This window comes from Thermothelomyces heterothallicus (genome assembly GCF_042370625.1).
Source record: "Thermothelomyces heterothallicus CBS 202.75 unplaced genomic scaffold P884_scaffold_6, whole genome shotgun sequence".
NCBI classification, from domain to species: domain Eukaryota; kingdom Fungi; phylum Ascomycota; class Sordariomycetes; order Sordariales; family Chaetomiaceae; genus Thermothelomyces; species Thermothelomyces heterothallicus.
This window is the reverse complement of record NW_027192567.1, coordinates 951,578-971,661: the sequence shown is the minus strand read 5'-3', so window position 1 is coordinate 971,661 and position 20,084 is coordinate 951,578. Positions and strand designations below refer to the sequence as shown.

Sequence of the window (20,084 nt, the reverse complement as noted above, 5' to 3'; positions counted from 1 at the left end):
AAAAAAAAAAAAAAAAAAAAAAAAAAAATGTTCAACGAGGCGCCTGATGGCGCGGGACTGGCCGAGACGCTCGGCGCGGAAGATGGACCCCTGCCTTCAACACGCGGCCAGTCACGGCTCATTAAGGGCCGACATTTCTTCACATGTTGCGGCAGCTTCCTGCAGAGGGCTTCTTCTTGTCCACATGTCTCTCTATTAAGCCATCTCATCTGGAGGAACTAAGCCTCAACTGTCCTTTCTCTATAACGCGACCGAACGAAGTGAAGTGAGACCACTCGAGTCTTTCACGACTCAAGGGGGTACAGCAATGCCAGTTCTCCATGATCCTCCCTAACCCCACTCTCAAGGCATCCCCAAAAGAGCCTTCGCGCCCGGCTCGCTGCACACATAGATGACGTCATGGCTGTTGGTGAAGCCGTTGAACGTGGTGGCAGAACACTTAGTATAGGCGCCCATGTCCTCAAAGTACAGCCAGTCGCCCACGTCCAGCAGCTGCGGGAACCGGATGCTCTCGGTGATGCGGTCGATGCCGTCGCAGGTCGGTCCCCAGATGCTGTATTCGATACAGCCGGGCCCGTCCGAGGCCTCGGCGGCAGGCGTGTTGTACAGGGTGCGGCCGCCGCAACGCAACACCTTGGCGACAGGGTGCTGGTGATCGAACATGATGCTGCTGAAGTTGCCGTACAGGCCGTCGTTGACGTACAGCATGTAGCTGGCCGACGACACGTCCTCGATGGTACGGCGAGCGATGACGTTGCAAGCCAGAGTGAACGCCGACGAGGCGTAATACCGGCCGGGTTCGGCGATGAGGTTGACTCCCGAGTGGGCCGGGAAGTACTCGTCAAGAGCGGCGCGGAGGACACCAGCCATCTGCTCGAACGAGCTGTCGCTGCAGAAGCCACCGCCGACATCCAGCGTCTTCAGGCAGAAGCCGTGAGAGGCGGCTTGCTGGAACACGACATGAGCATCCTGAACCGCCTTCAGGAAGGCGCCGGGGTCCGAAGCACCGGAACCAACGTGGAAGCTGACGCCCACCACATTGAGACCCAGTTCGCGCGCCAGGGCCAGGAGGCCATCGGTCGAATCAAGCGAAGCACCAAACTTCAGGCTGAGGCGGCACAGCGAAGACGAGTCGTCGGTAAGGATTCGAAGGAAAAGCTCCGCGCCGGGGAAGAGCCGCGCAATCTTGCGGAGCTCATCGGCGTTGTCAAACGTCATCTGGCGCACGCCCTGGGAGGCGACATAGCGCACGTACGAGTTGGTCTTGCACGGCTGCGCGTAGATGATGCGCGAGGGGTCGACTCCGAGGCCTAGAACCTGCTCGATCTCGGCCTTCGAGGCGCAATCGAAACCGGTGCCGAGGGCGGACAGCAGCTCCAGGAGCTTCGGATCCGGATTGCACTTGACGGCTACGGATGGTCAGCAAGGCGGGCCAAGGGGCCAAGCTCTGTGCCGCGGGGCTCTGGCAAGTCTTACCATAAAAGGGCTTGACGCGCGGCAGGTTCAGCTTCCAGCGCAGGTGCTGGCGGTAGACCTCGCCGAGGTCGGCCACGAAGAAGGTATCCTCCTCGCCAGGCTCGCAAAGTTCATGATCAATGCTCTCAACACGCTCGCGAAGAGCCTCGCCAATCAGCTGCTTGGCCAAGTTGACCCGGTGCCCGTCATGATGGTCATGGTGGACATGCTGGTTGTAGTCGAAGAAGCCATTGTTGCAGCTCTTCAAAAAGACATGATTATTCGTAAAGTCCGTATAATCAAGTGCTGTGAATCGGTCCGTGACAAGTGTTGGCATAACCATATCCCACGATTTAGCGACGAGGCGGCGTGTGAGACTGCGTGGGAAGCTTGGCGGACGAGGACCGGTTGCAAGGCTCGCGTTGGCTGTGGCTGGCTAGGAGCGTAAGGCGAGTCCTGGCGAGGGACAGCAGCGGGTTTGGAAGCGGGGGTGCTCGAGCGGGTGTTAGGGAGGGCGAAAGCGGAAGCAGACGGATCCCTGGTCGGCCTGACGAGACTTCGTCGACTCTTCCTCGGTTAGAGGAAGAACCGCACAACTCGTCCTATGCGGCAGCTGGTTGTGGGAGTCGAACTCGGGACTCTGGTGGAGAAAGAAGTCGAACAAGGAAAACTCGGCTTCCTTAAGCGACCTCAGCAGGCGGCGGGAGTACGTTGATGATGTGGAAGGTTTTTCGAAGGCTGAAATCTTCGTCTGAAACAAGGGACACGGCCGAGGAAGCCGTTGTCGAGTGGTTGCCTTTGAGGAGACCAAAGGCAGTCGAGCGGTGCGAGGAGGCAAGAGCTGTGTTTTGGGGAACAAGCCGTCAGAAACATGTGCAATGACAGAACATGATTGCTCGAGTCTCAAACTCATCCGAGAAGGTTGGGCAACGCGATTGAAGCAATCCAAGGCCTGGGAAAGCGCAGGCGGCGGCATGTGCCGCCACCATCCCTTCGGCCCTGGCTTGCGCCTCGCTCGGCGTTGCGCGAGTTGCGATTGGGAGAAGAAAAATAACCGGTGTCGGTGGCAAACTTACGAGTTGAGCGCAAAATGTGCAGCGGCTGCGATTGCTGTTCAACGTGAACGGGCGGACCGACAGCGACGAAACGCGGAGGAGAAGACGGAAGCGTTGCGAGTGGAAGGAGGAAGTCTTGAAGCTGGGTCGAAGCTCCTTATTAATTGAGGGGCTTGCTGTGGTGTGCATTCGGTGTGGGGATCAGGAGGGTTGCTGTTCAATTTTTTTCCCTGATTTCCATGGCCAGTGCACAGAGAAATTCCACCGAGAGGAGTGTGAACGGGCTAAAACGGGGATAAGGCGGGACCATCAGTGCCAGCCACAGTGGCTCGAGTCCAAGCTCCCTTCGTTGTTCTGCGATAGAAATGTAATCCGTAGTTTTGACAAGTCATTGCGCCCGGATCATATGAACCTTATCGAGGCCCTGAATCAGGCACATCCTGCGGCGTCCACGATACCCCTAGTTACCTGTCGCAATCATGACGCACACTTGTTTTTCCTATAATTAATGCATGTGCTTTCGTATGTATGCACAGTACATACAGCACAGCCCCAATAGGGTTCAGCAATCCAGGTTCGACGCCGACCTACCAGGGCCCGCCGCTTGCTCGCTGTGGGCCAACGATATTGCAGATTAGTTATCGGGGGCACATGTGAAGTTTTATCGAGGCCACAAAAGCGACCTGGATCGATTGGCTGAGGCCGCCAACACTCTTCCTCATCTCATCGAGGGCACAAACCGCGGTCGCTGGAGCATTCCTCCGTTAGTGGTCTGCCAGTTTCAAGCCACAACTTGCGGTCAGCGGTGGTGCGAAAGCGGAATGCGGGTCCCGTCCTTCCCCGCCAGACGCCGCTAGAAGAAGATATCGATTGTTCCTAGGGGGGCGAGGAAGGAGGGCCGGTCGGGTCGGGTCGCTCGGCCGCCGGTTCTGATCAAACGTGCGACGCGACGTATATGCGTTGCGAAGTCACCGTTACTTCGATGGCGGGCGAGACGGCGCAGTGAGAGGGGGAAAATCGCGCAGCATTAACATCCTTAGCATTAGCCTGTTTTACATGTCACGGTCGGGGCGGTGTGATGGAGCGTGATGGGGAGCAGTCGACGCTGAACGGATCGCACCATCAGGGCAACGACCGACAGCTTACATGATTCGTGGACCTCCTCGGATGAGGCACTTCCTACGGACCTGAATGCCACATGAGAGCCGTGCATTAGTTGGTGGGGAGGGGACCTGGGCTGTAGCTGTGTGTATGTACCGCGGGTGGGTTCGTCTTGAAGCCGCTCGTACACGCATGGGGCATGCGGGTTGCGCCCGTATTCTGTATTAATAGCCCTCCCAACTTCGCAGCGACCGGCTTCCCGTTGCCATTGCGTTGCTGAAGGGACACTTAGCCACCTGGCTTCGGCCTGCAATTGTCCTTGCAAACCGTGCCGGCTAGGCCAAGCAGAACAGGGTAAGCCGTCGTTGTCGTTTCCGCTGCAAAGCCGATCGGGGGCCAGTCGGCTCGATAATGTACCTCCAGGATGGAGGTACATGATGTACATTGATCAACCGGGGAGGTTTTACCTGGATCGCGACAAGGCATGCACTGGAGACCAAAACACAACATGTCCTCTGTTCTCTAGTCCGCAAATCCAAAGCTGAGGAAAGCGGCTCTGATAAAACGAGTCCAGGACCGGTGCTAGACCTGTGTGCCTGGGTTCTTGCTCTCGCGCCGTGCAGTGGTCTCAGAGCTATAAAGCCGAAGCGGTGAGACGTATCGTATTCGACGCTGTATGGGAGGGAAGGGAAGTAGGAAGGCGATGGGAATAGTGGGACGGCACGCAGTGTGATGCCCATTTCGGTCACTACGGAGACATAGGGTCCTGATTTGGTGGTAGTGCTGCAGGATCCCGCCCTGCGGCCGGGCCTGACGATTAGAGAAGGGTATCATCGACATGTGTTGTACATATGATAGAATACATGGCGACTAGCGGCTAGATAGTCGTCGATCGGGAGTCGGCTTCGTTTAAGCGGACCCGTTGATGTTCATCTCGTTGATCGTCCAGGACTTGTCGACAAAATCGCGCTTCTCGCCTAGGAAGACCAGCCGTTCGGACCCTTGGGCCAACGCATCGACGATGTACTTCTGCGCAACTTCCCGAACCTGGTCCTTGGTAACATCCAGAAGCTGTTCGCGGCGTGTCTGCTTCATCTCCTCGGTGATTCCGTAAACGAAATTGCTCATGCCTTCTTCGTTGACAGCCCGAGGCGCGTCAACCCCCTGGAATACCGAGATTTTGGCGTCTTCGAGGTCGCGGTCAGACCACTTCTTGTCGACAGCCCACCGACCGGCGTTCCGCATGATCTTGATGGTGTTTACCGGGTTCGGGTCACGATAAGAGTAGAACCCAAAAATGCCATCGATAGCGCGAGAGTATGCGCCACCGCCGTAGGCGCCGCCCTTTTCGCGGATCTCGTGGTGCAGGTGTTTGTGGGTCAAGAGCGAGGATAGAATTTGAAGAGGGGCATTGTCGGGCGACGTGTAGGACACGGTTGGCAACGCCAATGCACCATAGTATACCTGGTACGGCAGAGGGTAGAATGACTTGATGTTCCGTGAAAAGTCCCGGCCCTGGCGCGTTGGGAAGTTGGCGGTATGGGACGGGAGCGAGTCCAGAAATCTTGAGAGGGCAGCGGTGTTGTCGGCAACGCTAGCGGCATCGCAAGTAATCGCAACTCTCATGGAGCCCGCAAAGGCAAACTGCTGAATCAACTTCAGCTTCCCAATGACATCTTCCAGGAGATCTGACTCGGGTCGACTGGCGAGGTTGGTGACCAACTTCACCTGGGACAAGCCGCTGACTTGCTCCCTGACGAAAGCGTCCCACGTCAAACCGGCTTCCGCAGCTCTCCGAGCATAAGCATGGCCGGATGACGCGATATCGTTGACGACACCATCGGCAGTCGCTTGGAGAAGCTGACGGATTTGCTGGGCGGCCTCCGGGCTATCGAAATTCGTCTCCACAACCAGCTTGCGCAGGAGATCGAACATGACTGGCACATGGCGATCAAGGGCCATTCCAGAAAAGCTAAGCCCCTCTTTTGCTTGAGTGAAATCTGTAGGTCTTGATGCCGAGTGGTAGCCGACAGAAATTCCGCCAGTTTTCAGCTTGATGAGGTCCTCAAGCTGTTCCATCGTCATATCCTTAGTACCTAGGCGCATTATTGAGTCGGTGAAGAGGGGGATAAGAGATCGGAGTTCATCGGGCAGGTTTTCCAGCGTGCTGATCGCCCGGAAGTAGGTCAACCCATTAGTAGGCGCCTGGCGCAATTGGAGCTCGACCTCACCCACGGTCTCGCTCTGCAGCACCAATGGCTCCTTCCGGCGCGGGATATCCTGAACATGAACGCTGGGCAGGCAGCTTAGGTCCTCGGTGTTGGACTTGCTCTGCTCGGCCAATAAAGCCAACTCACGCTGTTCGAGCGCAGCCCGAGCTTGCTCCTCGCTTCCTGCAGCTTCAACGGCCTTGGAAATTTTGGTCTGGAGGCGAGCCTCCTCCTCCTGGGCAAGCTCCTGCACGTACTCGGCGGATGGAGCCATGGTGAATGTCAGGGTGTTGTCGTTCATCAAGTATTTCTCCATCAAGCTTTCGAGGTATCCTCCCTTGGCGTACTCGGCCTCAAAGGCAGCGAGCGTGTCGTTCCAAGCAAGCGAGTCAAACGGATCCACGCCGGCAAACCATTTCGGCTTGAGCCGGTGCAGAAGGGACATGCCAAAGTTGGCCGTTTTGTGCTTGAGGCTCAGCTCGAGTTGATGCAGGTAACCGTCAATCTTGGATCGATCGAAGCCCTTATCCCGAACGCCGCGGAGAATATTCTGCACGGTAGGCTTCAGCTTGGGAACATCTGCCTCTGCCACGCCCGTCAACCCAACTGAGAAGATTCCGACCTTAGCCGAGCTGTCGTAGCCCGTGTTGGGACTCCAGTCAGTGCCAAGGCCAGTCTCGATGAGTCCCTTATACAATGGCGAACCGTAGCCATCCGTCAGCAGGGCAGAGATTAACGCCAGAGAGAACGACTCGACGACGTTCGACGTGTCTCCAAGAATCCATGACACGGATGTCTTGAACTGCTTGTTCAAGTCGACCAGAGGGTCGACAGGACCTTGCAGCCGCACTTCCCGTGGGCCGCTGCTGAGATCGATGGGACGATGGATGGTCATGTCGCCGCGAATCCTCTCGAAAGCGCCAAGCTGGGCATCAATCTCCTTCAGATGGTCAGCCAGCGGCATATCGCCATAGGTGAAGACCTTGGCGTTGCTTGGGTGGTAGTGCTCGGCATGGAATTTCTTGAGCTGTTCGTACGTCAAGTCGGTAATTTTCTGAGGATCGCCGCCCGAGTTGTTGATGTCCGGGAAAATGTGGTCTTGGAACCGGATATAGAACAGATAGCCGGCGTCCGACATTTGACCCTTCATCTCGTTGTACACGACGCCCTTAAAGACGAGCTTCCGGTCTTCTGGTGTGACTTCAGCTCCAGCCGTAATCGCCTGAGGATTCTCGGGACCGATGCGCCACCCTTCTTGGGTGAAATCGGACTCCTTCAACAACGGCCTTAGGGTCGCGTCGAGATACACGGACATGAGGTTTTTGAAGTCCTGGGCATTGGTCGTGGCGAAAGGGTAAAAAGTGTGGTCGGAGGCGGTGAACGCGTTCATGAAATTGGACAGCGTGCGCGGCAGCATCTTGAAGAAGGGATCCCGAATCGGGTACCTGGGAGAGAGGAGGTTAGCGCGCGCTTCGAAAGAGAGCTTGCATTCAACACGGGACAAAACGCACTTCTCACTACCACACAACGTGGTGTGTTCAAGGATGTGTGGCACCCCCGTGTCGTCCGGGGGGTTCGTTTTGAAGCCGATCGAGAAGACATTGTTGCTGTCGTCGCGCGCAATGTGCAGGTGTTCGGCGCCGGTCTTGTCGTGGCGCAGGTGTAGGGCGGTCAACTCGAGCTCCGGAACATGCTTCGTACGCAAAAGAGTGAAGCCATGGAGCTTCTCGCCGATCTTGGGATACTGGGAGAGGTCGGTGACGGCTTTTGCGGCCCGTTTGGCCGTGCCCCGAAGCATCTTGTGGGACGAAGAGGACAGAGTTAATGGCAACTCGTCACCAACTTGAGGTCGAGTTGATGCCGCTATGTGTGGTCGGCATGGGAGCGCAAACTTGTCGACCACGGACGTGTTCAAGGTGCTCCACGAACGAAGTCAAAAACTTGAATGGTGGAGAATCGGATGGAATCGAACTAATAAGCCGGCGAAAGGCTGGAATTTTGGCCGGCACGGTTTGGTCGGGAAGTGGAACCGTCTGCGTGTTATGGAAGCACCGAAGATTGGGCGTCGACGCTGCGGCATCTGGAGGTACCTTCCTAACTGACAAGCACCGCTTGCTGTTAGTTACAGGGCCTGACTCGCACAACCTCGCAGCGGCGTGGGTGCTACTCCGTACCTAGGTGATGATTCAGCGGGTTAACGTCCCGATACTCTTGTCCCGCCGCGAATTGGTGCTCCACACCTGAGTTTTAGCAGCGGTCCCAAGGATTCCCAGACTGGACGAGGCTAATGCAACTGCGACGACATTCTGGAGACAGGAGCAATCTCTGCAGTTGCTCGGCCTGCTCAACAACCAGCATTTCGTGCAACCCTGCCACCACCATCCCATCAACCACCGGGACCCTTGCCCGAACGGAGACGGGGCATACGGCACAGCAGTGCGCATCCGAGCACTTCCCGCTTGCGAAGCATCGATAGTGTGCGTTCGGTCCCGCATGTGTGCATCAGGACGCAAGTCGGTCCCTGCCGCCGTCTGCTTGATTAAGTGACCCGCAAGTGCCCCCCCCCCCCGACCCTTCGCCCTCCGATCGTAGAGGACCGTAAGGGATCCCCGGAACGACGGGGACGACCAGGGCGACTACCCACTGCACTCTCCCGCGCGCAGGCCACATCGCCGCAACCAAGGCCGAATATCAAAACGGTACGGGGTTGCAGAGTCCCCCACAGCGTCACACCTGTGCTCACCAATCTCTTCTACTTAGCCTGTACCCGTCGATGTCCTCGGCTGAAACCACCACGATGGCTTCGGCGACTCCGGCACCGCGACCTGCGACACCCGTGGCGAACGGAACCCCGAACCAACCGACGCCCGACGCAGGCCAAGCGAATGGGAATCACGCTGCTGGCAATGAAAATCGTCCCGCTCCGGCACCGCCCGCTGCTGCTTCCGGGAAGAAGGGCAAACAAAAGAAGGCGCCCGAGCCGACCGAAGCGTCAAAGCTGATTGCGCAAAGAATTTCGCAGCTGGAACTCGATGCGGCCGGCGAGAAAGACCAGGAGGCTGAAATAGGTGGGTGCAATTCTTTATTTAACATGGGCGGAGACGATTTATGTTTGGTGCCAACCTGCTTGTCGTTGGCGACAAATACCCCCCTAAAAAAATGCCGCGGAAAGGAGGGTGTATTCTGGAACTTGCCCACTGACTGGTGGCAGAGAGGGAGGTCAGGAAGGCGAACCGGGAGCTGCATAATCAGACTTCCAAGATGAGCGACTTGCAAAAGATCGAGCACCTTACGAAACGATGCTCCGACCTTCTCTCGGATATGAAACGTCACGAACGGGAGAGTATCAAGAACAAGAAGCGCGGAGACCAGCTGCAGAAGGACAAGGACAACAGCAGGAACGAGCTTAACAAGACGGTGTCTCTCAAGGAGAAGCTGGAGAAGCTTTGTCGGGAGCTTCAAAAAGAGAACAACAAGCTCAAGGTGCGCTCCCCATTTCGGAACAGGGCGGATTCTAAGCAGCGCAAGTATTCTGACGGAACGGCGTGAACAGAACGAGAACAAGACGCTGTCCGACACGCAGATCAGGAGCCAGAACACCTGGGACGAGCGATACTCGGGCCTCCTCCGGCGCATGGACGACTACCAAGAGGAAAAAGACAACCCGCGCAAGCAGGTGGTCGACATGGAGATAGAGGAGTTGTCCGTTTCCCCCTTGATGGTCTCTTGAGTTTGCGACTCACGATCTACAGATTTGCGCAGCGCTTCAAGTCATTTATCGATCAGTACGAACTCCGAGAGCTGCACTTCCACTCGCAGATGCGCACCAAGGAGCTCGAGGTCCAGTACAACCTCGCTCGGTACGAGCGGGAGAAGAAGAACTACGAGGCGGAGCTGGCGCGGTCGAGGCAGCTCAATGCACAGGTGCAGACCTTCTCCAAAACAGAGGCTGAACTGAGGCAACAGCTCAACGTCTACGTAGATAAGTTCAAACAGGTCTGTCTCGTCCACTGTCATGGGCTCTAGCGCTCAGAACTGACGCGCGGGCACAGGTCGAGGATACACTCAACAACAGCAACGATCTGTTCATGACGTTCCGGAAAGAAATGGAAGACATGTCCAAGAAGACGAAACGGCTGGAGCGCGAGAACGAGAACCTTAAGCGGAAGCACGACCAGGTGAATGGCAACATCCTCAAGATGGCGGAGGAGCGTAACAAGAACCTGGCCGAGATTGAGGAGTTGAAGAAGAAGCTCGAGAAGCTCAACGGCATCATCAAGCAGATGCAGCAGCAAGGCCGGGGCATCCCGCAGGGGATGACGGGCACGGTGGAGAACGGGTACGCGGAAGGATCCGTGGAAGGGGACGAGAGCGAGTACGAGGACGACGAGTACGATGAAGGTGAAGACGAGGAGGTTAGCGACGAGGAAGACGAGTACGACGACGAGACGGAGGACGAGCTCCATCACCAGCAACAACAGCCCCAGCCGTACGGCCCGGCACCGCCTGCCCCGGTTGCCGCAACTACCAACGGTCACCGTTAGGATCGGAAGAAGAAGAAGAAGCCAGATGACGACGACGTGGTGATCCGGCTGTGGGTGCGACGCCGCACGCTGCGTGTGTTGACCGCATACGCAGCCCCCTGGGACAAGCCTCCTAAGGCCGCCGCCCGATTTCTGCGAAGATCCCGACGGCCTGGATCATGAGCACTCGGTCGGCGTCGCGGGCCCCGATCAATCATCACGGGCTGTATAACCAGCGAGTATCGCTCCTATATAGCGTTGATTCAGTATTATAGTATTATTTTCGTTTTTGCAATTCTTGCCGCTCCCGCGTTCGCGCACGTCCTTTGCAATTCGCACGGTCGCGTCTCACTGCCCGTTGCATGTAGAGTAGCGCTTGCGGTGATCTCATGGGGGGGGGGGGGGGGGAGGTTTTCTGCTGGTGTACGGAGTATACGGATGTAATCCATATACTGTACGGATTAATCAACTAACGGGGGCCTCGGACACGGCAGCGTGGTCCGCCTTCTCAATGCAGGTAGGGATCGTCCGTATAGCGGGGCTTCCCCAGACCGAAGCCCGGTTATGCATCAATCCATCATGAAAGTGGCGGCAACAAGTCGAGACGGCGTGGCCTGCTTCCCAGTTTGCCGACTTCATCCATCCAAGAATGGAGGGCAGCAGGTGAAAACCTGCGGCAAGTCGCGAGCGGGTAACGTTGACCCACGACTGCATCAAGCAATTGCGCGACGAACCTTTCGCCATCTCCATCTCCTGTCTTGTTGTCTGATCCGCGCGACGTTCTTGGTGCGCAGCGCCAATTGCTCTATTACGCCAAGTGAAGCTCTCTGCACATTACATTACGGATACGTACCCGATCAAGCCGCATCCTCCGTTTCCGTTGCGTCTTTGAACCGCCACAACGAGCGGTCTCCTCTTATCTATTCCTTGACTCGATGGAAACTCGATGCCCTTAAAGCGGACACCGACGTCTTGACACAAATACGCACACACGGTCGCCCAATACTCAACGTCGAAACGCTTGGTTACACCGGATGCCCCTCCCCTCTCAATCTAAGACGCTGCGATCCGCGCCAGCGCCAGCTCTGCTACTCAGTCATCATCGGCTTCCGTTTTCAATTTGCACCGCGCCATAGCCAAACCAAAACCCTGGCTGGTATCCCTTCAACTGAAGACTCGGGAAGGAGAGGGCACAAGTGAGAAGAAGAAAAAAAAGACGGGGGTGGGGGAAAAAGGAATAGAAAAGGAAAAGATACAGAGGAGCACAGCACGATACTTATGGCCTTCATCCAGGACCCCCGCCTCCGCCAAACGTGGAACCAGCTCTCACAGACGACCGAGACCGTCACGTCGGATGCCGCCGCGGGCATCTGGGCCTTCGGCCACCGGTACGTCCAGCCGTGTCTGTCGTCGCTCGCGGGCGCCGTCGACTCGTGCACGGCAATCTGCCTGGGCGACCGCGAGGAGCGGGCGCGCCGCGCGCGTGAGCGGGACCGCGGCGCCCGCGGGTCCCGCCGGAGCGTCGGCGGAGGGCGCGGCCTCCTGTCGCGGCCCGAGTACAGCTTCGATTTCTACGACGACTGGGAGGAGGACTTGTTCATCGCGGAGCAGTTGGCCGAGGACCAGGATGACGATGACGGGCTCCTGGATCGGGGCGCCGGGGCCGGCAGTCGGCGCGGTGGGGGGATCTTGGGCGGCGACTGGGATCGGCTGCTTGCCGGGTCGGGGCACAGGAGCCGGCTCGGGGCCGGCGGAGGAGGGATAGGCGGGACAGGGGATGTGGTGGACCAGCCCAGGCGCAAGAGGGGGATGAGCTACGGCACGAGGGGCGGGGTGAGGAGAAAGGTTTCGGGGGAGGAGGATCCGAACGTCATCCCGAGGACGGCGCCGCTGGGGTTCCTGGGAAGGCTGCCCTTCAAGATCATGGGGAGCCTGCGGTACAAGCCATCAGCGGCGAACCTGAGGGAGCATCCCGGAGGGCATGGACATCATCATCATCATCATCATCATCTAGGCACGGAAAGGGGCGACGAGCAAGAGCCGCTGTTGGGGAGCAGCAATGAGGAAGCCGCGACGACGGGGCAGAAGGGGAAGCGGCCGAGGAGTGACACGACTAATTCCGGGGACACGTCGAGCTCGTACCGGTCGAGGGGGGATCTGTTCCCCAGCGATGGGGAAGGAGACGAGGATGCGGTGCCGCTAGACGACGAGTTTACCGTGGCGTTGGAGCGTGTGGATGACCGAGGCAGCACAAAGACGCGCAGCAGCAAGGGGAAGCGGACAGATGAGAGGGGCAAGGATAGGGACAGGAACAGGGACAAGGGCCTGTCGAGAACAGTGTCGCGGACCACGATATCGTCAGCCAATACGCCGGACGAGACCAAGTGGGACAGCAACCCGGTATCTCCTGTACAGGAACTGGGCTACGACGGCGACGGCGACGGCGACAACGACGACAACGAAGACGACCCACAGGTCCCGTCGCTCGAGGACCTCCGTCGGGAAGAGGAGCAGGCCGAGAGGGAGGAAGCCGAAGAGATTGAGCGGCGGCGGAGGGCTGCCTCGCAATTGGCGAGGGAGCGAGGCTTGAAAACGGACGACGCCTACGTCCCGGAATCGGTTGGCGAGGCGAACGGAGACGCGCAGGATGCCGAGTGCCGGCGCCCTCCGGGACGGATTGGCACCGAAGTAGCCGAGTCTGCGGCTGACGATGCCGGGCTGGAAGAGGTCCAAGAAGTCAAGCCACCACCATCCGCGGCGACTCCGGAACCCGCACCTCCACAGACGAACAAGACGGACGGAGAGCTGCAGGCCGAGAGCACCTCTGTGCCAACCCGGCCACCTCGCTTTGGTCAGTGATGACAGCTTTCAGACGACAATGTATAATACGAGAAGTCCGGATTAAAATGCCGGCAGCCACTCGATGGACGACATTACGGGAGATGGGCCTTTTGTCCCCAGCTATCACGAGACTCAAGGTTATATATACGGTATGACGGCAACGGAGTTGGACCCTCTGCTTTTGGTGGTGGTTTTAGGCTCGGTTTGATATCCCGGTGTTGATGGTCTAGGAGATGCAACTCATGAACATGGCTATGATGGATTGATGCTCACGGTTATTCTTCCTGATCACGGGCATACGCGACCTTGGTACGTACTGCATTGTATGTATGTACATACATACTTGTTTCAACCTAAGGCATGGAAGTTGCCTACCCTAATATTTACGCAGTGTCGCGGTACCGCGGTACCTTTTATGATGATGGATGCAGTTCAGCTGCAGATACCAGTGGCAGATGCCACAGCTCCGGTCAAGCCACCGTCCCAGATGCCTCGGCTCCTCCCCGCTCCCCGCATCTTGGCTCCCCAGGTACCGGTTCCCCTGGCTCCACTCAGTGGAGCGCAGGGATTATCATTCCAGTCGTCGAAGGGAGTGAAGTTCGGATCCCCGGGAGAGGTGTGAGAGAAGTAGGTCTCGAGTCTTGCTGGATTTGATGGTTTGATTTTGTGTTTTTCTTTTCTTTTTATTTCTTACTATATTTTTGTCCTTTGTTCCTGATCTCGCCTCCCCGGGTGTTCTTCTTCCCCCCCCCTCCTCCTATTCCCAGTCTCATCCGAAGACACCGTGCCAACCTCACCATCTATGTCTCCGTGCTTCCACAACTGGTAGTTACACGGCGCCCGCCCTCGCACTATCATATCCGCTTACTTCTCCTCCTCCTATCCTACTCCCCTTACTACTTCTCCCGCTCCTTCTACCTCCAACTCCCCACTCGGCAGGCCGTTCACCACCACCAACCTTGCCTCATTAACCATCAAAAAAAAAGAAAAAAAAAAGAAAAGAAAAGAAAAGAAAAGAAAAGAAAATAATAATAATGGCCACACCCACGAAGACGACGACGACGACGACCACCACCACCACCACCACCACCACCACGGCCACGGGTCCCATCACCACCCCTCTGACGACCCTCCTGGGGATCCGTCACCCGATCCTGCTGGCCGGCATGGCGCGCGTGTCTAACGGGCGGCTGGCCGCGGCCGTGTCCAACGCGGGCGGGCTGGGCGTCATCGGGGGCTTCATGTACACGCCGGAGCAGCTGCGCGAGATCGTGGCGGACCTCAAGGCGCACCTGCGGTCGCCGGACCTGCCGTTCGGCATCGACCTGGCGCTGCCCCAGGTGGGCGGGTCGGCGCGCAAGACGAACCACGACTACACGGGGGGCCGGCTGGACGAGCTCGTCGACATCACGATCGAGTCGGGCGCCCGCCTGTTCGTGAGCGCCGTCGGCGTGCCCCCGCGCCGCGTCATCGACCGCCTGCACGCCGCGGGGGTCCTCGTCATGAACATGGTCGGGCACCCCAAGCACGCCGTCAAGGCGCTCGACCTCGGCGTCGACATGGTCTGCGCCCAGGGCGGCGAGGGCGGCGGGCACACGGGGGACGTGGCCAACAGCGTGCTGATCCCCGCCGTCGTGGACGTGGCCAAGCGGTACCGGCCCAGGCTGCTGGGCGGGGACCGGCCGGCGCTCGTCCTGGCCGCGGGGGGCATCTCCGACGGCCGCGGGCTGGCCAGCTCGCTGATGCAGGGCGCGGTCGGCGTCTGGGTCGGCACGCGCTTCGTCGCCAGCGTCGAGGCCGGCTGCAGCGACCAGCACAAGGAGGCCGTCGTGAGCTGCGGCTTCGAGGACACGGAGCGGACCCTCGTCATCAGCGGCCGCCCCCTGCGGATGAAGACCAACGACTACATCCGCAAGTGGCACGCCCAGCCCGACAAGATCCGGGAGCTGTGCAGCAAGGGCATAGTGCCCCTCGAGCACGACCTCGACCAGGGCAACGAGGTCGACATGCCGCACCTCATGGGCCAGGTCGCCGGCGCCATCACAAAGATCCAGCCGGCGGGGGAGATTGTCGACGAGATGGTGGCCGAGGCGGTCGAGATGCTCAAGCTGGCCAATGTATATCTGAACGGGGGGAAGGCGAGCAAGTTGTAATATGTAATATGTCGACTTTCCGATAGCGCCAAAAGGGGGTCGCAGTGTAACTTGTGGCATCTCGGACATGGAGAGAGAGAGTCTATTGTCCTGTCGAGTTGTCGCGTCCTCCTCCTTCGGACAGCCCAAACCAACATTTGGCTTCCGCACCTCATCAAGGGTCCCCTTTTTATTCGATTGTCATCCAGTAGGCTACGTCGATGGGTTGGAGCGACCGGGGCAAGCATATAATTCACCCTTCTGTCCACCATTGCCGAATACTCCAATGCTCTCAGTTCCCGGAAACGGGAGCAGAGAGCGAACACGAGAAAAGACGTGACAAGGAGAACGTCATCCCACAAGGTTGCCGTGAGCACAGTACATTGTATCATCGTCACCACGGCAATGCCAGCGGCGTCTCCCTGATACGGGAATGGGACCGCCAGACAAGGAAGTTACAAGCATGCACGAGGCTGGGGCTGAGAGAGGCGACAGAGTGCCACATCGAGGCATAGGCCGGGAAGTTCAGCCTCTGAAATCACGAGCAACCGGATGAGAGCGAGACTGCCAAGTTGGCCTGACACAATGACAACCGCATTGGGCCAACTGCCTACATTCTGCTCTCCTTGTCAGTCCGGAAACAGGGAGAACGGAGACAGAAGGTGGACGATGTGCACAAAACAAGCTTATCCAGGACTTTGGAATGGATTCGGTCTCAGAGGGAACCAAAACTCATTGTACGTTTGGCCGTGGCACCATCGAATCTTGGGAGCTGCATCTTGGGCGCCGGGCATTAAAAGGCACAAACCTTCTATATTCTCTCGGAGCCAGATGGACGCGGTTTCCTGCGGTCCGGCATGGAGGCGCTCCATTTCCATCTCAGCAATGAGGGGCGCAGAAAGGCAATAGCATCGGGGGAGCCGAGCTATTCAGGGGGAGAAGCCAGCTGTTGGACGTTGACACAATCGCCCCAACACGGCACGCGAGATGCCGTTGACCTTCCCGACGCCGGTGATCGAGGCTCGAACAACACGTCATGAGAGTGTCCCAATCAGGAATCCCCCAGCTGGGGGGTTGTCCCAACGGCGGCGGCGGCAGCGGCAGAGGCGCTGGCGGCATATCGCCGCGGTTCGGGCACCTTTGTTCACCACACGTCGCTGGGGTCGACCTCATGCTTCTCGCCGTCGTCCCTCACATGCTGCCGCTTGACGTCCCTCTTCATGGGCTTGCGCATGTCGTAGGCATCCTCGCTCGACAGGGTCGGGTCGGACGAGTGCTCGCCGTAGTAGTTCTTGACGACGCGGTAGACGCTGTAGCCCATGCTCTTGTAGAAGGCGATGGCCTTGTGGTTGCTGACGCGCACAAACAGGTCGACGAACCAGGCGTCGGCGGCGTCGGCGGCCATCTCGAGCTGCTCAGTCAGCAGCCTCCCAATGCCGAGGCGGCGGGCTTCCGGGGCCACGGTGACGGCCGTGATGTGGGCGTGCCAGGGCAGGTAGTGCTCCGAGAAGCGGTACACGTCGGGCGACGACTCGAGCTTGCCCATGACTGCGAGAAACGGAAGGGAGGGTCAGCAGGCGCGGCGACGGGCTGCGAGACCACCGAGGTTCCTACTGTAGCCTATGATGTTGCCGTGCTGGTCCTCGGCGACCTGGAACAGGGACGGCCATTTCGCGTAGTACTGCAGGTAGAAGCCGAGATCATACGTCTCGGTGAAGGGATCGAGGTTGCATTTCGACAGCTTGTTCAGGTCCTCAGGCCTGAACCTGCGAAAGTTGGCCATGGCACGAGCAGAGCGCTGGTTGGTGCTGCTGGGGCTTGTCGGCCAATCTCTGTTGACTTTTCAGCAGGTAACGAATGGGAAACAAAGTTTTGGGTCTTTGAATGAATCCCAGGTCGAAGTTCAGAGATTGAGGCGGGGACAATTGGACCAGAGCGAATGTGGGGTAATAGTTCCTTTGCTGGTTTTGTTACCAAGCAAGCGCCTTCTCAGGGCAGTCTCCGCCGTGGTAGGCAGAGAGCACGTAGGTACTGTACCAGGTAGGTACTGTACAGACTGCGAAAACTCCAAATAGGTACCTTAGGTATTTAAATAATTGGTCAAACTCAAATGCTCAATATCTGTTTCTTTTTCTTCTTGATTTTCTACCCATTTTCTTACTCACTTACTGATGGGCAACCCTTCTCTATTAAACCCTCCTCGGAGAGTTCGGCATTCTCCGCGAGAGCCCAGGGTCGTCCAGTGACAAGTACGGATTACCCTCAAACAAGGGCTGCGGGAGCCCCTCCATCATTGAGCCTGTTCCTGCCCCAAAACGCAAGTCGGCTTACTCCTAGTTAGTGCTCGACGCGAAGTACGACCCCCTGGGGAAGGTTGAAGAACCGGAACGGTTCCAGTAAAGGCATGATGCCTGCTAACGTAAAGATACTAGTGTAGCCCCGTTTCCTTGCTTTCTTCGATGAGAGCGAAACAGACCTGGTCGCTCGGTACCCAAACTCTAGCATAGTCATCATGCGAACAACGTTCGCATTCACGTCGAATTGTGGGTACCCTTGCCCATCGGCAGTCCTGCAATCCCATCAACCCCGGCCCCCCACCTGTCAGGCTGCTGTGCCGGACCAGAACCTGGAATCGCAGAAACGGGAAACGGAAAACGCGTGCGTGCGGCGAGACTGCCGGGCTCGAAGGAGGGAATACGGCTGCGGCCCGACTACCGCGGAAAGAACTGGACGAGACAAAGACTCTCCCTGGGTTTTCCTCCATACTTTAACTCCAATAATTGCTCCGTCGAAGCGACAACACTTGGCACGGCTTTCCTTGCTCTCTGCTCCCAAATCAATCTCGGTCGTTGAAACGGCACAGCGTACGGATTAACTGCATACATTTCCGACACGGACCGAAACCACTCTCCCTTATCATTCGAACCCGCCTGTCCATCGAGCACGCCAGCCAGCTCTAGACCGCTGAGTCTGATATACTTCCTTAACTTTGTTTGCACTACGATTGACCCTTTGGCCGGCCGAGGATTCGCCATCTGTGCAGATAGCGTTAACGACAGCAACGAGCGCATCAAGAACCCCGACTCGATCTGCCAACGAGGCGTCTGTCAATCGCACCGACGCGCCACCGCTGCTTGGAGCTATCGACAAACGAAACGCCGGACAAACGACCAACTTCTTTACGGGCTGCGACTGGGACCATCGGAAGCCCACCACCACGACAACCGGACCAACAAGTCGACCCACCAACCCAAACACTTCTCGCCCCAGATGTCTTCCCCGCGAACGCCGCTCCATTCCCCCCAACCCTCCCTCGACTACTCCGCCGCCTCCTACGCTTCGTACTCGCCGCAAGAGCGCCGTCAGTCCAAGGCGTCCTCATTCAATGACTCATCCATGGACCTAGGCATTCCCGCCAGCGGCGCGGGCGCAGAGGACGGGGGCGGAGGGCTGGGCAACCTCGCTGACGAACTGGCCGGTGCTTTCTCGGACGGCGAGGATGATTACGACGGGTACGAGGAGGGGGACTACGACGACGAAGCGGCCGGCGAACAAGGAAGCGAAGGAAGGGCGCCGGCGATCAATCCCCAAGAACCGGCAGCACAGAGCCCTAGGAAAGAGGACGGGGTGAGGGACAGCGGCGTGGACGTCGGCGGTAGCCCATCAGGGGCTGGGAAGGGGCATGACTCCAAGCGGAGTCTGGAACCTCCAACGCCGAACGGGCGGGGCCATCGCAGGAAGGGCAGCGAGTATGACGGGAGCGAGTACGGGAGCGAATCCGACTTTGAGTCGACCGGGATGCCAGCCAGGCTCATAGAGAGGATGGACGAGGTCGAATCCCTCGCCCGTCGGGGGACGGAACGCACTGGCTCCGCGGCAGACGGCGCCTTCAAACGCGTGACCGAGGGGCTGCGCGATCTGAGCTCTCAAGCCAACGTCGAAGGCAGCGCCACCAGGTACGCTGTCCCACTTCACTCCTTCACAACCATTTTTATTTTTATTTTTTATCTCTCTCTCTCTATCTCTCTCTCTCCCTCCTGTTTTTTTTTTTTTTTTCCTCTCTCGACTGGATAGATAAACTAACCAGAGGCAATCAATCCCCTTCTCTTTCTAGGCTAATAACCGCCCACACGGCGCTCACAACCCACCTCACCCACCAGACCCGCCAGCTGCACAACCTGACCTTCCCCCTCCTCTCCCCGCTGGCCGCCCCGCCGACCGAGGAGACGGTCGAGGCGCTCCTGCCGATGCTGCTGACGCTGACGGATCTGATGCCGCGCCCGTCGGCGCCGGCGCTGCAGTCGCTCGCGTCGCTGCACGCGCTCACCGCCGACCTGGCCCAGACGCTCAACTACCTCTCGGACACGCTGCACATGTCGCGGCAGACGACGACCGCCGCCGCCCGCCGCCTGCGCGCCGCCCGCGAGGTCGTCGCCGAGCTCCGCCGCGACGAGGAGCTCCGCGAGGAGGGCGAGCGCTGGCTCGCCCGCGGCGGCTGGGGCGAGCGCCTGGCCAGGCGCGAGTGCGCCCTCGTCTGCGGCGACGTCGTCGGCGGCTTCGAGAAGGTCTGCGAGAGCTGGCGCGAGCGGCTCATGAAGCTGGACGAGTCCAGCCAGGCCTGACCGGGTCACGTCTGTCTTCTTCCCCGCCCCCCCCCCCCCCCCCCCCCCCCCCCCCCCCCCCGGGGGCCATCTTCTGGGCTGGCTTTTCTTAAACGGTCGACCATTTGCGAAAGGGGAGGAGTAGGGAAGGAAGCTCATTTTTACC

At 58.5% G+C, this 20,084-nt stretch overlaps 7 protein-coding genes across 7 annotated transcripts; 4 read left to right on the top strand and 3 right to left on the bottom strand.

Moving 5' to 3' along the window:
• Positions 1 to 342: 342 nt before the first annotated feature.
• Positions 343 to 1,798, bottom strand: P884DRAFT_276254 (pyridoxal-dependent decarboxylase; the record flags this gene model as incomplete). The annotated part of the gene is made up of 2 exons (XM_069442937.1): positions 343 to 1,409; positions 1,477 to 1,798. 2 exons carry the CDS (start codon positions 1,796 to 1,798, stop codon positions 343 to 345), a joined length of 1,389 nt encoding a protein of 462 aa, XP_069299371.1.
• Positions 1,799 to 4,520: 2,722 nt separating this feature from the next.
• On the bottom strand, positions 4,521 to 7,619 carry P884DRAFT_298311 (Metalloenzyme, LuxS/M16 peptidase-like protein; the record flags this gene model as incomplete). The annotated part of the gene is made up of 2 exons (XM_069444591.1): positions 4,521 to 7,266; positions 7,333 to 7,619. The coding sequence occupies 2 exons, from the start codon at positions 7,617 to 7,619 to the stop codon at positions 4,521 to 4,523; spliced, it is 3,033 nt and encodes a 1,010-aa protein (XP_069299370.1).
• A 975-nt stretch (positions 7,620 to 8,594) lies between these two features.
• P884DRAFT_195901 (myosin-like coiled-coil protein-domain-containing protein) lies at positions 8,595 to 10,365 on the top strand (the record flags this gene model as incomplete). Its single annotated transcript, XM_069437941.1, has 5 exons — positions 8,595 to 8,889; positions 9,033 to 9,304; positions 9,375 to 9,523; positions 9,574 to 9,817; positions 9,874 to 10,365. The coding sequence occupies 5 exons, from the start codon at positions 8,595 to 8,597 to the stop codon at positions 10,363 to 10,365; spliced, it is 1,452 nt and encodes a 483-aa protein (XP_069299369.1).
• A 1,534-nt stretch (positions 10,366 to 11,899) lies between these two features.
• Positions 11,900 to 13,529, top strand: P884DRAFT_257372 (uncharacterized protein). The gene has a single exon (XM_069441144.1). The coding sequence runs from the start codon at positions 12,154 to 12,156 to the stop codon at positions 13,201 to 13,203; it is 1,050 nt and encodes a 349-aa protein (XP_069299368.1). The 5' UTR covers positions 11,900 to 12,153; the 3' UTR covers positions 13,204 to 13,529.
• Positions 13,530 to 13,823: 294 nt separating this feature from the next.
• P884DRAFT_257371 (2-nitropropane dioxygenase) lies at positions 13,824 to 15,790 on the top strand. Its single transcript, XM_069441143.1, has one exon. It carries the CDS (start codon positions 14,220 to 14,222, stop codon positions 15,336 to 15,338), a length of 1,119 nt encoding a protein of 372 aa, XP_069299367.1. The 5' UTR covers positions 13,824 to 14,219; the 3' UTR covers positions 15,339 to 15,790.
• Positions 15,791 to 16,461: 671 nt separating this feature from the next.
• On the bottom strand, positions 16,462 to 17,100 carry P884DRAFT_298307 (acyl-CoA N-acyltransferase; the record flags this gene model as incomplete). The annotated part of the gene is made up of 2 exons (XM_069444590.1): positions 16,462 to 16,865; positions 16,932 to 17,100. The coding sequence occupies 2 exons, from the start codon at positions 17,098 to 17,100 to the stop codon at positions 16,462 to 16,464; spliced, it is 573 nt and encodes a 190-aa protein (XP_069299366.1).
• A 1,487-nt stretch (positions 17,101 to 18,587) lies between these two features.
• P884DRAFT_298306 (uncharacterized protein) lies at positions 18,588 to 19,939 on the top strand (the record flags this gene model as incomplete). Its single annotated transcript, XM_069444589.1, has 2 exons — positions 18,588 to 19,273; positions 19,432 to 19,939. 2 exons carry the CDS (start codon positions 18,588 to 18,590, stop codon positions 19,937 to 19,939), a joined length of 1,194 nt encoding a protein of 397 aa, XP_069299365.1.
• Positions 19,940 to 20,084: the final 145 nt, after the last annotated feature.

Bases quoted from the DNA above. Each gene is read 5' to 3' on its own strand.
- P884DRAFT_257372 (XM_069441144.1), top strand. From the start codon at position 12,154: ATGAGCTACGGCACGAGGGGCGGGGTGAGGAGAAAGGTTTCGGGGGAG.
- P884DRAFT_257371 (XM_069441143.1), top strand. From the start codon at position 14,220: ATGGCCACACCCACGAAGACGACGACGACGACGACCACCACCACCACC.